At 43.1% G+C, this 19,392-nt stretch overlaps 1 protein-coding gene across 5 annotated transcripts in view; it reads right to left on the bottom strand.

Annotated features, from left to right (window-relative positions):
• DIS3L2 (DIS3 like 3'-5' exoribonuclease 2) overlaps window positions 1-19,392 on the bottom strand; it is a 283,427-nt gene that overhangs the window by 55,364 nt on the left and 208,671 nt on the right. For all 5 annotated transcript variants that reach the window (XM_084891776.1, XM_084891777.1, XM_084891774.1 and 2 more), the window contains one exon: window positions 14,103-14,336. In XM_084891776.1, coding sequence (XP_084747902.1) covers window positions 14,103-14,336 — 234 coding nt within the window. The remainder of the gene's footprint in view (window positions 1-14,102; window positions 14,337-19,392) is intronic.

The raw sequence follows: 19,392 nt of genomic DNA on the forward strand, positions 1-19,392 counted from the left end.
ATGGGGCCTTTCTCACCATCTGGCCATTCAGCTAACTTCTGTAGGATGCTATGTGTCAGGCACTGTCCTAAGTGTTTTATGGGTACAACTCATGACCTAACAACAAACCTATGACATAGGTGAGGTGCAATCTCAATGTTACCAAATGTTATATCAGAATATGGTATCTCATTTTACTCATTACTATATTAGGAAAGTGAGGCATGGAATAGTTCACGTTGCACAGCAAAGTGAAAAAGGGTCTGAACCCCGGTGGTCTGAAGCAGGGGCTGTGCTCCTGAGCTCTGTGTTCTGTAACTAGTCACTGACTTGAAGTTGGTGGCCACAGAAGAGTTGGCGCTGGGCCTTGGGCAGTCGGAGCAGAAGCATGTGCCAAGAAGGAATTCAGAGTTAAGCTTCTGAGCACACAGGACAGATCTCCACAGGGACCAACAAGTCCTCAGCATCAAGGAGTCAGAATCCAGGCCAGAAAGCTGGACAGCCAGGCAGGCAGAGGAAAGGGGGAAAGCTCAGGCAGCCCTCTGCTCCCTCTCCACTTGAATTCACAAGTGTGTTCTGCAGGCCAGCCAGGGAGGCAGGCAAACCAGGGCGCTTGGCTGGCCGGAAGCTTGCACGAAGGGCTAAGTCCCAGTACTTGGCTGGCGTAGAGGGCAGGAGAATGAAGGGGAAAACTCATTATTATTTACAGAAGGAAACTGATTGTAGCAAATCAGTTTCAACCTGTTTGATGGCCAAGCCAAAGTTTTCATAGCTCAGTAACAGCTCTCTGATCAAGAGCTCTTTAAAGCCAGTAGTTACGAATCATTAGCAAATGTTCTTATGTAGGAGACTGCCAATGTAATGCTGACAAGCTGGTAAGAGACCTGCTGGGATTCCCTCCTGGGTATTGCCCTTTGGGTCTGCACTCTTTATTTCCACAAGGCAGACTTCCTTGATCCTGGGAGGTCACAATTCAAGGGGTGCTTAAATAATTTCTAATTTATTTTCAGAATTTCTAGCATTTTCTATACAGCAAATTGCTAATTTCTATTTTGTAGAAAATTTTAAATCAGAATGACCTTATTCAAAATTTGAAGGTGGCTCCTTCCTACCATAGCTAGTGTCATGTAAACCACTAAAGCAGCTACTTCCACATAGCCCAAATTCAACATGTCCAGCCTTCTATGTTTGTTTCCTCCATGAGGCATTAAGCCACGCTGAGAATGGGTTCAGAATCCAATTTTCTCTTTGTCCCCAACACCTAGCATACTACTAGGTGTACCAGTTAATAATTTTTTTCACTAAATTTTTTTTTTCACTAGATGGAGTTACACATATGTTGATATATACATGATTTGAAATGTATGCTATTTTGTTGTATTGACAACAAGCTTCAAAACTTCATATGTCAAATTTGCAGAAGGTGTTAACATCATAGATATTTTTATACTTAAAAATGTCAAATTTTGTGCCAGAGAAAGAGCATTTGCGGAAAGTTATAATTCATTACTTTATTTTGAAGAAAAGTGCTGCTGAATACTTCAGGAAGCTTATGGTGAACATGCTCCATATCAAGATGCTTGTGAAAGCTGGTTTAAACACTTCAAAAGTGATAATTTTGATGTGAAAGACAAAGAACATCCAGGTCAACCGAAAAAATTTGAAGACCAACAATTACAAGCATTATTGGATGAAGATGCATGTCAAACTCAAAAACAACTTGCAGAAAAATTAAGCATTGCTCAGCGAACAACTTCCAATCCTTTACAAGCAATGGAAAGATTTTAAAGGAAGGAAAATGGGTTCCACATCAACTGAACAAAAGATAATGGAAAACCAGTCATCAGTAAAATGTTGCTTCAACGGCATGAGAGTCTTCTTTTTTTCATCAAATTGTGACTGGCAATGAAAAGTGGATTTATTTTGAGAATCCCAAATGCACAAAATCATGGGTTGATCCAGGTCAACTATCAATCAACATCGACTATTAAGGCCAAATCGCTTTGGAAAGAAGACAATGCTGTGCGTTTGGTGGAATTGGGAAGGTGTGGTGTAGTATGAGCTTCTGAAACCATTAATATTGATAGCTACCGACAACAAATAATCAATTTGAACTATGCTTTGATTGTAAAACGACCAGAATGGACCAGAAGGCACGGCCAAGTAATTTTGCTTCAAGGTAACACACCATCACACACTTCAAAACCAGTTAAAGACACATTAAAAGATCTTGCCTGAGAAGTATTAATCCACCAGACCTTGCTCCTTCAGATTACCACTTGTTCTGATCAATGGCACAGGCACTTTCTGAGCAGCACTTCAAAACGTACAAAGAAGTGGAAAACTGGGTCTCTGAATGGTTTGCCTCAAAACAGAAAAGTTCTATTGGGATGGTATCCACAAATTACCTGAAAAATGGAAAAATGTGTAGCTAGCGATGGACATTACTTTGAATGAAGCACTTTTGATGTTTCTCTTGAAATTATCATGTTTTCTTTGATTACAAAATCTGGCATTATTAACCAGTATACCTAATACTTTGTACTATTAGATAGTAAAAAAAAAACATGTGGGGGTTCTAAAAAGTTAAGGTAAAGGGGATATTCGGAAGTTACAAAATAATTTAAGGTGCTTCAAAAATCTCCTTAGTTAAAAAATGCCTTGTCATATGTCATTTAAAATGGGAATGGTATAAGTGTTACAAAACAAAACAAACTTGTTGCAACAATACCATTCTTTAAAAATATGGACATTTCTTTTTGTTATTCTCACCTGAGGATATTTTTCCACTAACTTTTAGCAAGAGTAGAAGGGTAGGGTAGAGACAGAGAAAGAGAAATATCAATGTGACAGAGGTACACCTATTGGTTGGCTTCCACATGTACCCTTCCGGGGCTAGAAATTGAGCCTTCAAACGAGGTACCTGCCCTTGACTGGGATTGAACCTGAGACCCTTCATTTCACAGGCCAATACTCCATCCACCAAGCCAAACTGTCTAGGACTAAAAATGTGGAAATACCTTAAGAAATAACAGGACCGCCGGGACCGGTTTGGCTCAATGGATAGAGCATCGGCTTGGGGACTGAAGGGTCCCGGGTTCGATTCCGGTCAAGGGCATGTACCTTGGTTGCGGGCATATCCCCAGTAGGGGGTGTGCAAGAGGCAGCTGATCGATGACTCTCTCTCATCGAGGTTTCTAACTCTCTATCTCTCTCCCTTCCTCTGTATAAAAAATCAATAAAATATATTAAAAAAGAAAGAAAGAAAGAAAGAAATAACAGGACCATATTTCCAAGATCTAAACTGGAGATGGGAGGTGTGTCCTCAAGCACCCCCTGACCTCAGGTGACCTGGAGTGCTGGGAACAGCTTTTAGCATGCCATTGGTGTGCCAGTGCATAAATTTATGGGTGAGAAAGAAGTGACAGAGAGGTATCTGCCTTTTACACAGCTGGTGATCCAGAATGCAGGTGGGAGGAAACAGGAAGGGAATAAAGAGCAAAACTACAAAACAAAGCGAATGCAAACCTAACAACTACTCCATCCAGCGCCTGGGAAGGAGAGTGGGAGGCAGCCTCTGTGGAGGAAGGAGGTCTGTGGGACTGGGGCAGCAAGTGGAGGCCTGAACTACATGAGGCAGGGAAGGACGAGGGAGGAAGGTATAGATGTGGCTGGAAAATAGGGAGTACCAAACACAGGACACATCACAGAGGGCCTCCAAAGCCAGGAGGCGTTTGGATCTGATGGAATGAGTCAGTAGTTTTCAAAGGCTGGTTGGAGATCAACAAAAAGAGAAAAAGGTTTTCTGAAAAAGCTCAATCAGTATAAAAGACAGCCCCATGTTATATAATTCTGTATTTCCTTCATTTTGGTGCTAAATGTTTTCATTTGTAAAATCGTGGAGATAAGAGACGGTAACTGACTTTTAGGAAAATGTCCTTGTTCAGCAAAATTAAAACCTAGCCGTTGTATCTTGTCCCAGAATATTTATGGAAATCTTACTGGTTCATAAAAGTTGTTTCATGTGATTGCAGGTTCTTGAGTGAAGGCGAAAGCACATTGGGTGAATCACTGGCAGCAGGGTTTAGGACAGAGCAGGAGCAGAGCCCCAATTCACTGAACCAACTGGGCCTGCCCCAAGAAGCAGTCGTGGTGGAAATCTAAGGATCAGCTGCAAGGATGCCTTTCCCAGTGCAGGTTTTACTAACGTCAAAGGATTCCACATCTCTTATGTAGCTGTTTGGCTCACATTTGAGTGACGTGAGTGTGACATGGGGTAGGGCGGGGACATGCAGAGTGTCTCGTGAATAGAAAGGGAGAGTCCAAGTCCTGCCTAATCCGAAAGACAGGCCTGGAGGAGCCAAATATGTCTGTCAAGGTCACTAACCTGAAGGCTCACATCTTAAAGAGGAACATGGGGCACTTGCCGCTGCTCTGCTTGACCCCCAGAAGTGTCTTATATATCATCTTGTCAGTGTGAGAGCCTTCTGTCTCACTTCACTGCCCTCTGGAAATGCGAGGTACTTAAGTTTGAGTCATCAGGCACACTCTCAACTCCAACTGCAATGTGGATTATCTTCTCAGAAAGCCCAGCAACAACTAACACAGAACCTATCTTGTAGAAATCATTCCTGTTAGAAGCAACACCAGGCTCTGATCAAATTCTCAGAGGGACTATTAGACCAGGGATCCCACTGGGGTGGACAAATCATTTTCATGTTGTCATGGGGGTGGGGATAGCAGCTCATATTAGCTCACCCCAGCGGGGATCTCTTTGAGAGGCATGTGGGGGAATTTGGTGCCCCCCGCCTCACCTTTCTGGGCTGGCAACCCAGGTCTCTGACAAGCCTGAGCTTCTCCATTCCCAGGGAGGCACCTGGGGTCTCACTGCCTTCTTCCAGAGAGTGTCCTTGCCAGGCTTGCCGAGGGGCACAGCTTGGTCTGAGGATATCGAGGTGAACACAGACTGCTCAGGACCCCTCAGAAGCACTGCCAGCCCCTGGGGTGCTGAAGCTTCCTGGCTCCTCGCACCTGTCCAGGCAGCTCCACCTTGAGAAAGTCCTCATTATGCCTTGTTCACAACCCTGTATGCCCTGGCAAGCAATCAAACACCCAACCCTTTTATTCAAATGGGGAGGAAGCTTCTCTGATTCATAATGTGCATTTAATTCTCTTACATAAACACACCTCTCTCATCTAGCCATAGTAGCTCTTTCAGGTCACAACCATCACACTTCTTTAAAAAGACCAATATATACAGAGATGCTTACAGACCTTGAAATGCCTGGTTAAAAATGAGCACTGTGTAGGAGCTGGAGATACAAAGATGAAAAGACGCTGTCCCTACCCTTAAGGAACTCAGTCTAGAGGAGATAGTGGAAAATAACAAGGCAATGTGACAATGTGGTCAAGAGGGGTGACAGTTGTAGCCTGGCCGGTGTGGCTCAATGGTTGAGCATTGGTCCATGAACCCAGGAGGTTCACTACCCAGTGAGGGGTGTGCAGGAGGCAGCCGACCGATGATTCTCTCTCATTATTGATGTTTCTATCTCTCTCTCTCTCCCTTTCCATTTCCTCTCTCTAAAATCAATAAAAAAAATTTTTTTTAAGGGTTAACAGGTGTAAATAAAGAGCTAGGGAGCGCCAAGTGGGAGGAAATGGATTGGGGGGGGGGGAGGGGGGAGGGCAACGCAAACCTCTCTGCAACAGGATGTGGAGTTTTGCTCTTTACATTCCTGGAAGCTAAGAAAGGTCTTTAGGGGGTCAGGGAGGGTGTGAGTAGGGCTTTTCCCACCTATGAGAAAAGAGCCTGGGTATAAGTAAACAGAAAGAACCAGAAAGCAAGTAAAAAGCTTCTAGAAGGGGGCAGGAGCCAAGATTACTTCCTAAAGTCACAGAAAGCAGTCTTCAGAGTTATACAGACCATTCCAACCAAGAGCAGAGGCATCCACTGTTGGTCCTCACCAGCAGACACTGCCCTGAGGGCACCTAGCAGCAAAGATCATCCTGGAGTCCCTGGTGTGGCTGGCTGAGGGCATGGTTCTCTCTCATTACTTTCTGCTCCCTCTAATCCCTCCAATTAAAGTTTCTTCTTTATTTTATTTTTTAAAATTTAATTTAATTAATTTATTTTTTAAAATATTTTTTTATTGATTTTTTTTACAGAGAGGAAGAGAGAGTAATAGAGAATTAGAAACATCAATGAGAGAGAATCATTGACCAGCTGCCTCTTGCACACCTCCTACTAGGGATGTGCCTGCAACCAACGTACATGCCCTTGACCGGAATCGAACCCGGGACCTTTCAGTCTGCAGGCCGACGCTCTATCCACTGAGCCAAACCGGTTTTGGCTCAAAGTTTCTTTTTTAAAAAAATATATTTTTATTGCTTCCAGAGAGGAAGGGAGAGGGAGAGATGGGAACATCAATGATGAGAAAGAATCATTGATAGTTGCCTCCTGCACAGCCCCTGCTGGGGGCTGAGTCTGCAACCTGGGCATGTGCCCTTGACCGGAATTGAAACCAGGACCCTTCAGTCCTCAGGCTGACACTTTCTACTGAGCCAAATCAGCTAGGGCCAGAGTTTCTTTTTATAACATTAATTTCTTCTGGACTGTTCCCAAGCATGGTGCAAAACACTAAATTTGCTCAAGGGGCTTCTCTAAACCAAACTTTATCAGTAATAGATGGAATATTTTGATCTCAGTCTGATTTGCATGTCTATTTCTCAGTGGATTCAGAACTCAGAGAAGAATGTGATGGAATATAATTGGCCTTTCAAATTCATGCATTTTGCATTCGTGGCTTTAATCAGCTGTATGTATTTTCAGTCCAGGTTTGGGAATACTCAGATATGGAGGGCAGACATTATATGAATCATTCTATGTCATTCTATATAATTAGCTCTATATAATAAAGAGCTAATATGCAAATGGTCATGACACCCTTACGCTGTAATGACCAATCAAGTAGGAGGCTGAGTGCATGGCAGGCATGGGTGGGCAGGGCCACGTGTTTGGTGAGGCCAGGGGACATGAGGCTGCCCAGCCCAGCGACAGCCGGGGAATGTCACACTGTTATTATTTATTAATAAATTTATATATTATTTTCACATATATTTTATTAATTTTCTTTCATCTCTGACACTTCCATTATAGAGAAAGGGCAAATAGCAATATTAAAATATTTCCTCTAATTAATTCCCTTTTAATGTGCACAAATTTTGTGCACTGGGTAATTAGTTTCATATAAGGAACTTGAGCACCACGGATTTTGGTATTTGTGGGGTGTCTGGGAACCAATCTGTGCAGACACTAAATGTAACTATATCCCTGAAATCTCAACAGAGTGGGCATCCCATATTTTTCAATTCTTCTTCCCCAGTCACACCTTCACTTCATCACCGGTGACTCAGGTGATAAGTATTCATTAAGCCTCACTGATTCTAAGTTAGCCTTCTTTCACTTATTTCATCTACCTAAGAACCATCATTTGTATTCCTTCAGCCCTGTGTCAGCCAACTAGGGAGGCCCTCAATTTTATCCTATTGGAGTTTCTTGTAAGCACACAGAGTTTTTCTCAAATTCACTGTACAATTTTAGGACAGAAAGTCTGTCTTCCACTGCCAAAGGCTCCTACATAGAACTATGAGCAGAATTTGTAACACAATAGGAACTCAAGAAATACCTGTCTAGTGAGGGTTGGAGATCTTGTCTGAGTCTGTATTTTTAACAACTTCCAGAATAATACTACCTGCAGTCCTTCTAATTTTTTAAAATTATGAATAAATGACTCCATGATGTGCCTAAAGGAAGAGTGAGTGTACATGAAGAGTTTAGGTTTATAATAACAAGCTGCTTGGCAGAGTTACTCTGAAATTTAATGATATATGTTAGTTTTTATGCGTATGTTAACAAGCCACAAATAGTAATCAGCTCCACAGTAGCTGTAATTAGTGGTACTTAAATACAACTAGGTCAAGTTTTCAAGTCTGTTTTGTTCATGCTGTGGGATGCATATATATGGCTTGTTTTCCCTGATTTCATATGAAATTAAAGTATGACAACTAAATCAATCTCTCTTTTCCCCTCACAGGAGAGATTCTATGCCCTCTGACTGGGAATCCTCCGTGGAGCTGGAGGCTGCAGTGTGTTCCCTTTCCAGCTCTCCTCCAGAGGCCATCCTCAAAACCCTGGGGACCGAGGAGCTCAAAAGAGCACAATCTTGGCTATAGAGTTATTTATAAATAAACTGAATAAATCTAAACAAATTTTTTTTCTAATGATTACTATGAAACTGGTAACTGAGGAAAATATGACAGGGTGATAAAGATTCGTTAAGCCTCACTGATTCTAGACTACCTCTACAGCTGAAGTAATGCACAGTCAACATTTAAACAGAAGTCCTGAATTTCTAGAATTCTCCTTATACTTTTATTAGCACCTTAAAAAAGAGTGGCACCATTCTTACAGTGCCACAGGTTACATGAGCAATTTTATCCTCCTCAGTCTTAAGTTAATTAGATTTCCTTATGATTATTCATGTGCAGCCAACCCAAACAATGCCTGAGAGCTGTTACACACAGAAGTTAGGGCAACAAAATAGGCTAGTGAAGTTACAAATGTTCTCAGAGGATCTAAAAATACAACAAGAATTCTCAGCACCATTCCAAATACAGTGGATTTCTCTACTAATTCTAATGAGAGTGGGAAGAACTATAGTTGTGGGCAGGAGATCTCCAGTCTCAATGTTAGCAAGGGCTTAGTGAGATGCTTTCAATCTCTTCTCTCAGACATGTAAAATATTAGGACCCTTAGGAGTTTTATGCATTTTTTTAATTTATAATGGCTAATGCAAATAGGAACACATAGAACAAAGATGAAAGAATAATTTAAAACCACAGTCACTGGGACTTTTCAGACCTAGACATGAAGAGAGAGAGAGAGAAAGAGAGAGAGAGAAATGGACAGACACAAACACCCCCATGTAGGCAAAGAATGCTTGCCAACATTTCTACCCTCCTGCCCTTATTCACAGGTTACTGAAAGGGGCAAAGACTGGTATGACCTTTCTAGAATGGTATGTGACAATATTTCAAGATTTTTAAATATGTCTGTATCTCTGACCCTATCATCAGTGTTCCAGGAATGTCCTAAGGAGACAGGGTAAAGTTTCCTAAGTCTAGTTGGTCAAGGCTCACCGATTTTCCTTCAGCTCTTGGATCTGTAAATTTCTCTCCCTACAGTCATTATGTTACTCTCTTAGAATATAAGAATCCTTTATTTTGTTCTCCTTCAGTCTACTCTTCATACTATAGCTAGTAAACTTTCTAAAACACAGTTCTGATCACATCACCTCCATATTTAAAATAATTCCATGGCTCCCCTAGATGGCTCTCTCAGATTTCAAGGCCCAGCCTCTGCCTTCTTCCCTAGCTGCTCCCTCTCTTCACTATATACCTCATGATCTGGAGCAATTGGCCATTGCCCGAATGTGTCACCTGTTGTTCCTCTCATGCCTGTACCAGTTGTTTATTGAAATGCGCTCCCCAGGACCCCAGTGTCTTCAGAGCCTGGTGAATCCCTCAAGTCTTTTTAAAGCCCCCATGGGTAACCTGCCCTGCTGGGAAACCTTCTGATGTCTGAAACCAGGCCGGTCCACTCCAGTACAGTCTCACTGCACTCTGTGAGAGCTCTGTTGTGGCACTTCATTTTCTGGGTAGTCTGCTGGCTCCTCCACTATACCAAGTCTTATTCTTCCATCCTTCATCTCCAGCACCCAAAGAATGCCTTCTGCAATCATGTTGCATGAAGGATTCTGTGACTATGAGAATCGAGACCGATTCTACAAACAAATCCAACCACCTGATTAACAGATTACTCTTGTGCAAAAATGATGGCATAAATAATAAGACCAAAGAAGAGCCAAATAGAATGATTAGGCCCATCCTTCTATCTTAAATCAAATACCATATTGGATAAAAATGAAACAGCAGAGAGCTAAAATGTTCATTTCTTGAAAATAACTATATTGGAGAGAAGGAATAAAAATATTCTTAACTATAATTTGTAAATGCATGACTCAACATAATGTACTCCTATATATAGCAACAGGGGCAAGGGGAAAATGCCATACCATGGCATCAGAGCCATGTTTTGTCATGAGCAATCCCCACCCTCAGTGTACCCAACAAGATGGCAGAGCCAGCATCTCTGCAAGTGGGCCCAGGACATGGGCTGGTGGGAGGAGACTGTCTATAAAGAGGCTGCAGAGCTTGCAGAGGTGGGAAATTAAAACCACTGCTCTTTTTGCTTCAGGCTAATTAAAGCTACTTGACTGTAAATAGGGTAAGGGAGCTGGTGCTAAACTGATTTATTCCTCTACTTCTGGCCACCAAATGGACCTGCTAAGCATGGCAGTAATCAAAGGAATACTTTACTTAATTGCATGAAACCATCCTGAGAGCTAACTTAGCACAACTATTCCCATTACCCAGTCTAATTCTCAGTGCAGCAATGATGAGCTGCTAAGAGCTGACTGGATCTGAAAACCATGGATCACAGGCCAACTCCGACCTTCCAACTGCTTCTGTATGGAAGCTAAGAATGGTTTTTACATTTTTTAATAAATGAAAGATAATTAAAGGGAGAATACCATTTTGTGACATGAAAATTATATGAACACTGAATTTCAGTGTCCTTAAATTTTATTGGAACAGCCCCACCCACTTGTTTGTCTATTTCTGGCTGCTTTCACATTATGACAGCAGAGCTGAGTATTGGAGTTAGACCTTATGGCCCACAAAGCCTAAAATACTTACTATCTGCCCTTTAGAGAAAGCCTGCAGATCCATAACTTAAAAGATGCCTAGGTAAGGCCATCCATACTAATAAAAGGGTAATATGCAAATTTGTCAAAACATCCTCATAGTTATGACTGAACAGAAGGCTGCATGGGGCGACAAGGTCGGCAGGGGGCTAGTGAGGGATGACCAAATGACTGAAGAGCAGGCTGCGTGGGGTGACCAGGCCAGAAGAGGGGGGCAGTGAGAAGCAACCAGGCCGGCAGGGAGGGCAGTGAGGGGCAACCAGGCCAGCTGGGAGGGGGGGGGCAGTTGGGGGCAACCAGGCTGGCAGGGGGAGGAAGTTGGGGATGATCAGGTCAGCAGGCAGAGGCGGTTAGGGGTGATCAGGCTGGCGGTGGAGTTGGGAGGGCGGCAGTTAGGGGCGATCAGGCAGGCAAGCAAGTGAGCAGTTAGGAGCCAGCAGTCCCAGATTGTGAGAAGGATGTCTGACTGCCAGACTGCATTTCAATAAACTGGCAGTCGGACATTCTCCAAGGGGTCCTAAATCGGAGAGGGTACAGGCTGGGCTGAGGGTTCCATCCCCCGTCCCCCATGCACGAATTTCATGCACCGGGCTTCTAGTCCATAATAGCATTCCACAGCAGCTTGGATCCCAAGGTACTTAAAAATTATTTCTATTAATGAGTTCATCTTGCTCACTAATTTGAGCTTCAAAATTGTGTGAGGCAGGATTCATGTAAGATGGCTGATAATTTAATAAAGGCCCCTTTAGTTTAGAGGAATTTGACTAAGAAGATGAAAATAAATTTTATTCACTACAACTTTCTCTAATTCAGAAAGTCAAAGGTTCATCAGGAGCCAGCCGTATCCACCCTCTCACATGCTGAGGATCCTGAAGTGGCCCAGTTTCCTTCAGGCAATGGGCTCCTTTCTTCAGAAGCCTCCCACGGAGGGCCTCCCTCTGAGTGCTGTCATCACACTAAGGGTGTCAGCCTGGAGAAAGCCCCAGAAAACTGTAAGTGTAGCTTCCTGATTTTTGTTTGGGGGGGGGGGGGGTTCTTTTTAGCACCCTGCTACCCTCCCTTTGTTATCCTTTCTGAAGGCAATGGCTAAAACACAGAACATCACATCAGAGTCAACTAATGGCATCTTCATCCCTGGAGAGGAGGCTCCTGGAAGGATGGGGGTCAGGAAGCTCTGTGCACTCCTAAGGCCCATAGGGCAGGCCTGAGTCATCCAGAAAAAACCTAAACAGGGTGTAGGGCTTCCCATACCCCCCACCCCACAAAACTCAGATTTAGATATGATTATAATCCATTATGATTACTTTGACTACAAACACATAGAAGTCCCTTTATGGGAATCTCTGTTTAAGAAACATATGTGTGTGTGTGTGTGTGTGTGTGTGTGTGTGTGTGTGTGTGTATATATATATATATATATATATATATATATATATATATTATAATAAAGAAAATAAAACATGCATGTGTTAAACTCTAGAATTAACATGGCAGCAGAAAACATGAAGGTGGGAAGAAACCACCTGGAAGGTATGTTACTCAACTCATCCAACCACAAGCACAAAGAATACACTCAGCACCTACACTTGCTTTCGGGCAATGGCATAAAGGAGCATCATTTCTCTTTACATCTCGGTTTAAGCTCCAGAGTTACCATACATTTGGAGCAGGTAATCCAACTTCAAAGGCAGTGCTTCCCATCTGTTTCACATCACAGTACATACAGAACTTGCTAGTAGCTGATAGCATGCTAGGATAAGCAGACAGGACTGCTAGCAGGTGGTCCCCAGGGACTGAAGCCAGCCCAGGTAGCCCTAAGGGCTGAGGATGCACCATTTCAGACATGAGTGTGGCAGCTCTGGTCTAAGGTGTGGACTGCAATCACACAATGGTCAAGTTGCTCTGCATTTCTGAAGTTGTTATGACCTCCAAACCATTGAGTCCTTACCTGGCAAACAGGTACTATGCTAGTGTCCTCCATCTCACCCATTCTGAAAGTCATCACAGTAAACTGACTTCTTGGAAAGGTGACTTCTGGGTTAGCAGATCTATTCTGCATTCAAGGGCATACTGTGTGACATGAATGGTGTCTCCACTAACTTCAATTAGGAAGGCCTCTCGTAGCACCTTCCTAATTGAGGTTAGTGTAAAAAATGCATATATGTATTTTAGGACTGCCACCAAAAACATGGACATCGTGAACTGAGGCAAACATAGCATCAGAAAGCAACTCAAATAGCAGGTTATGCCAAAACCCTGAAGAAAAATGGATTTTAGTGAAGGCAAATGCAGGCAGTCGGCACATGAGAACAAATGCAGTGACTGCCAAATGGGCCACTGAGCTGATTTATAAAGGAACTCACGGTGTCTGTCGCAGGAGACTAATGTGCTCCTCCTAAAGTCCTGGCCCACACACTCATCTAGAGAACCAAGGATTCAACTCCAAGGATGCAAATCTCTTATTTTCAAACTTTCATTAACTGGAACTTAAGTAGGACTTTTGAGGGCTTGTTTTTCTCACTTGAAAGGAAACTTTTTCTCTTAAGTCAGCATGGCGTAAAGGAGGAAAGGTGAACAAAGTGCTAGCTATCTGGATTTCTTGCATATAAGCAACTTATTTAACTTTGGGGACTTTGGCTTTCTAATTTATAAAATGAGAGGGCCATTGAGATACAGATAACTGAGTTACCACACATAGCAACTCAGCCAGGTTTGAATGACAGTTGCCTAAGTTCAGTGAACCACTGGCATGGCTGTGCTATTCCAGAGCCATCAATACCATTTTGGGACACTGTTTTCTTCAATAGCCAGCATTCTATAGACTCCCCAGATCTGTGCTTCCTCAGATATAAATCTAGAATTTGTAAACATAATTCTTTTGGGAAGACAAGGGATAAGAAGAAACACTAGTTTCTTTAAGCCCCATAATCAGACACTGGTTAACTTTTACATGTCCACATTTCCTGTTCCCAGCTCAGTTAAGAAGGATTAACAGTAGAAACCAAGGTGAGGACCAAATACTGGACATACCTTTTCAGGTTAGGCCATCTGGGAGCTTTGGTCTCACAGTCACCCAGACACTACCCTTTGCCTGGGCTCACAGTGTTAGGCGGCGGTGCCTGTGGAGCTAGGAGGAGTGGGAGTTAGTTCCTGCCTACCTTGGGGAACATTGTTTCAGAGCAGTGACTGAAGAAACAAGGCGGGAAGAGTCCAAGGCTACCATGTTGAGTTGCAGACATGCTGGGTTCAGGTACAAAGCAAATCCATTGGTTGCACTAATAAAAGGAAGTGACTGACCTGATCCAAACGCAGTGCGCCATCCAAAAACCGCTGTTTGCGTAACTCCTTTGCAATCCGGTGAAGATTCAAGATAGCCTGGTGTACCTCCTCAACGGTGTGCTCTGCGGAGATGGGGGGCAGCTCCTGCTCAGGGATTGTCTTAGTCGGGCTCTCAATCATGCTCTGTGCATGCTCGTAGCTCAGTTTGGTGCAGGAGCAGATGATGGTCCGACCGAACCACTCACTAAGGATCTGCAGGAGGACAGATTGTAAGGAATTGGTTTTCAGGTTTTTCTTACACGTGACCATTCACTCACATGCATTCTCCAAAGATTCCCTGAGCACTGGCTTTTTGTTCAGAATGGTGTTAGGTTCTGGCTGGGTACAAAAACTGATCCAATGGCAGAACTGGATGTCTGCACTCCTTCTCAGAGGTCCCTAAACAACATGTGCTGCTTGCTACCTCAGTCTGAGCCACTTCTTCCCAACAGGCACCTTGGCTCCTTATCCACCAATACCCATCCTAACAGCACACATGAACACCACCAGATCTGCGACTAATGAGGTTTCCTATTGCATCCCAGAAAACCTGTACTGCCCTTCTTTTTGAACCCACAATGGGAGGGGTTTGGGGGGGGGCACAACGGGTTAAAGTGAAAGTTCTGAAGAGCTATCGAGAACTATCTGGCCATGTGACAGTGGCCTCAGGCAGCAGAACCTATCCTGCTTTAACACAATCCAGTGATTCTGGAATCACCCTGACACGGGGGACTAAAAAAATCGAGGCCAGGAAAACTAGCCTAAAGCCACCTTGTGGGGAGGTAGCAGAGAAGCAAGGATGTCCCCCACAGCCTCACAGAGAGGGCAGTAGGGAAAGAAGGACCAGAATGGGGGCTCCCATGAGCAGCATGCCTAACAGCAAGGGAGGAAGGCCTTTCTGGAAGGTACACCTCATTAATTTCCAATTTGGAAGCTGTATTCACATCAACGCCCCGTCCATAACCAGGGCCAGTGGCAGAAGACAAAAGGACAGAGTTTTTCATGGAAAAAGTGAAAAAGCCACAAGGAGCTTCATAAATAAAACCCTTCAGAGAGAAGATCATGTCCTTCCTCTGTCCTTCGCTTAAGCACAGGACTTGGGTCACTGGTGACAAGCTTCCTGCATTCATTCGAGGACATCATTGTTTAGAATGTCAGACTGAATTCTGAGCCAAAGCCTACTGACGGCATATGATGAGGAAGAAAACCTGGTCAGAATGGAGCAAACACTCTCTCATGACCTACTTTCTGGCCCCAGGTAGGACAGGAAATAACAACACTGCTGTGGACAGCACTTCCCAGTATCTGGCCCTGACCCCTACTGAACAACCTTTCACAGATTCTTGAACACATTTGGGAGTTGTGCATTATTCAGCCCATTTCACAATTGAGAAAATAGGCTGGAAAAAAGCTTCTAAGTGGAAGCCATGAGAAGATCTATGTCTAAAGATTTAAGGCTCAAAATCTAGTGTTATTTGTATTATATTTTAGCTAAAGGTCACATAACAGACAAAGATGGTGGAGTAAAGGAAAGGAAGTATGCCTATAATATACCAGCCTTCCATATATTATAGATAACACGTTGTGAGGACACCATATCCTTGGAAAACTTTAATTCTATTTAAATACATTATAAAATTTATCTTCTAAAAATGTCAGTGCTTCATTAAGATATTTCTGGTTCAAAAACTGCTAATGGGTAAATTTATAATTGTAAGTAAGTAGGTGCAAAATTACTTCTACAAGCAGTTATATATATATATATATATATATATATATATATATATATATATATATATTATTACAAAGAGCCCTATGTAGTTTGGCTCAGTGGATAGAGCATCGGCCTATGGACCAAAGGGTCCCAGGTTAGATTCCAGTCAAGGGCATCTACCTTGGTTGCAGACTCCTCTCCATTGATATTCTCTCTGCCTTTCCCTCTCTCTCACTTTCTCTAAAAATCAATGGAAAAATATCCTCAGTTGAGGATTAAAAAAAAAAAATTATTAGGAAGAAACATTTTCCTGACTGGAATAAAACCAGTCTGAGGTGGCCAGGGGAATTTATGCTGCTTGGAACACAAGGCAATCGTGGAAGGAGAGGGGGGAGGGGCACAGCGGTGAGAAAAGTCCAAGGGGCCAAGAAGAACATGCCTGAAAAAGGACTGGGCAGAGAAAGGAGGGACTTGAAGGCAGCTAGGAGAGACCAACATGTGTGTGATGAGGGCCTTGGGACTGCAGTGGGGAGAGGCAGTGGGGTGGTGACTGGCTCAGGAGCAAGCAAGGATCCTCTAGGCCTGTGGTCGGCAAACTGTGACTCGAGAGCCACATAAGGCTCTTTGGCCCCTTGAGTATTCTAACACCACTTCTTCAAAATAGACTCACCCAGGCCGAAAACCGACTTCTGCACACGGGCCACGAAGTTTCAATTGCACTGCACGTGCGCGCCCGCACGTGGTGTTTTGTGGAAGAGCCACACTCAAGGGGCCAAAGAGCCACATGTGGCTCGTGAGCTGCGGTTTGCCAACCAGCGCCCTAGGCCTACTCCTTGCACTAGGCCCACGGTGATTAAGTAAGGTGCAAGTCACTTTTTAAAGAAAAGAGAAGATTTCTGTGAGATTAAAGAGTAAAAAACAAGATGGAAGAACCGTCAGCAACTCACTTCATTTAGACCCAGCTGTGTCCTTTCCTACTGTGTGGAGAGGCCCTGAGACACACTAGGCCCACCAGAATGCACAGAGGAGGGGCCTGTGCTTGGGCCATGAATTTGCCAGCCTGTTTTAGTTTATAAGGCAGTTTATGTGTTACAATTTTCTGCAAGGTTTGCATAAAAAAAAAATAGCCCGAGTAAACCATGAGCTCTTCTGTCTCACATCACCTACTATCAGCCTCGTCTGCCAACCCCCAGACAATCGGGCCCCTTTCCATCTTGACCTGTCTAAAGGTCAACTGTCTAAACTTCCAGCCTAAGAGGAAGGAAATGAGGGAATTTCCTTAAGTGTTTGCCTTGCAACTGTAGAAAATGGCAGGAATGTGAGAGGAACCTCAGGTCCCGGATGTGGTTAGGAGACAAGAATTCCATTTCTATGACAGTGGGTGAGGAAGGCCCCAAGTCTGAGCAGCCCTTGAAAAGTGTTCCCTTGCCAAAACCGGTTTGGCTCAGTGGACAGAGTATCAGCCTGTGGACTGAAAGGTTCCAGGTTCGATTCCAGTCAGGGACATGTACCTTGGTTGCGGGCACATTTCCAGTAGGGGGCGTGCAGGAGGCAGCTGATCGATGTTTCTAACTCTCTATCCCTCTCCCTTCCTCTCTGTGAAAAACCAATAAAATATATTTAAAAAATAAAATAAAAATAAATCTTAAAAAAAAAACAAGTATTCCCTTTACCATGACATTTGCATGAGGGTGGGAAAGGGCAGTGGGAATCTCAGGTTGGCAGTTAGGTGGAGGCCTAAGGAACTAAGGAAGGAAGTTAAAGGTGGGGGAGAGGGTGGGAAATGTTGGAGAGTCATGGAGAAAGCCTTCTGAGGAATGGCTTCAGATAGACCCAGGAAACACAAAAGCAGATTTCTAAGACCAGTGAGGTTAGCTCAGCCCAAGCTTAGACTTCTCTTTAAAAATTAAAAAAAAAATATATATATATATATATTGATATATACATATATACATATATACACACATATATATACATACATATACATATATACATATATATATATATACATATATATATATATATATATATATATATATAAAATTGATCTCAAAGAGGGAGAGAGAAATAGAAACATCAATGATGAGAATCATCGATTAGCTGCCCTCTGCGTGCTCCCCCCCCAACCCCCACCAGTGATGGAGCCCACAGCCCAGGCATGTGCCCTGACTGGGAATCGAACCATGACCTCCTGGTTGATAGGCTGGTGCTCAACCACTGAGTGACACTGGCAGGGCAGACCCAGCCTTTCTTTTTTTTTTTTTTTTAAATCATTCTTTTTTTTTTTTTTTTAAATATATTTTATTGATTTTGTACAGAGAGGAAGGGAGAGAGATAGAGAGTTAGAAACATCGATGAGAGAGTCATCGATCAGCTGCCTCTTGCACACCCCCTACTGGGGATATGCCCGCAACCAAGGTACATGCCCTTGACCGGAATCGAACCCGGGACCCTTCAGTCCCCAAGCCGACGCTCTATCCATTGAGCCAAACCGGTCTCGGCCAGACCCAGCCTTTCAACAGGACCAACCTATACCAGCTCTCATGAACAGAGGTCCAGCTTTTCTTAAAAGACACCCAGCAAAGTAACATGTTATGTTGTTAACTAACTTCAGGGCTCAAGTCCTTAAGATTTAAATCAAGTCCACTATTAATAACTATGAAAATGCAGGAGAAAAGGTGATTAAAATCATTTTTAGCAGGACAGTCTTATAAATAAATGGTAAATGTTTTTTTTTCCTTAAAAATAATAATGACTGTGATTTTTGGCTACGCAAATGGCTGAAATGGGGTTGTTGTTATTGATTAAGGTTGAAATGGGCAACTTCTGGAGTATACCCTCACATTCTAACTTAGAAGGAGCAATGGCAGGGATATTGCTGGAAAGGCAAGCTGTGAAGAGCTACTATAATTGTGAGACACTTCCTTCAGTATAAGAACTATGACCCTGAGATATTACAGTTTTAAGATCTAAGAACTTAGTTATCAAGTCAGATTCATTGCTTCTGACCTCTTTTAAAATGTAAGATAAATGTTTTTTTCAGAAGTTACTTAAAATTAAGATGCCTCTGATGAGTGGGGTACTTAGGTATGGTCTCTGTTTTGCAGGACCTTAGTGCCAAGTGAGACAGAGTACCAGAGGTGTTCAGAATATACCAAGGGCTCTGGACTAACATGGTCGAAGTGGATTTCATGGTACCCAAATTGGCTCTTACAAAGCACAAGGTTCAGTTGGGCTTGTTTTCCATATGATAATATATAGTCACAAATATCTAGATCAGAGAACAAAGTCCTCACCACCAACATGTGAGAAAAGTACCAAAAATAGATCCTTCAGAATTTACTAAAATCTGGGCGCTGAATTAATGAAAGCATGCATGACCAAGATTTTCTGCTGGATGTTTAAAAAAACCTAGTGGGTATTTAAATAAAAATATCCTATCTATAGTTGACCATGCCTACTCCAGAAAGTAAGACTTCCCGCAGGCTAAGGAAAATTACAAAACATTCTCTACTTCGTCTCCAGGTGAGACTGGCACCATGTAGCAGAGGTATG

This window comes from Pipistrellus hanaki, assembly GCF_964339955.1.
Source record: "Pipistrellus hanaki genome assembly, chromosome: 8".
In the NCBI taxonomy this organism is placed as follows: Eukaryota; Metazoa; Chordata; class Mammalia; order Chiroptera; family Vespertilionidae; genus Pipistrellus; species Pipistrellus hanaki.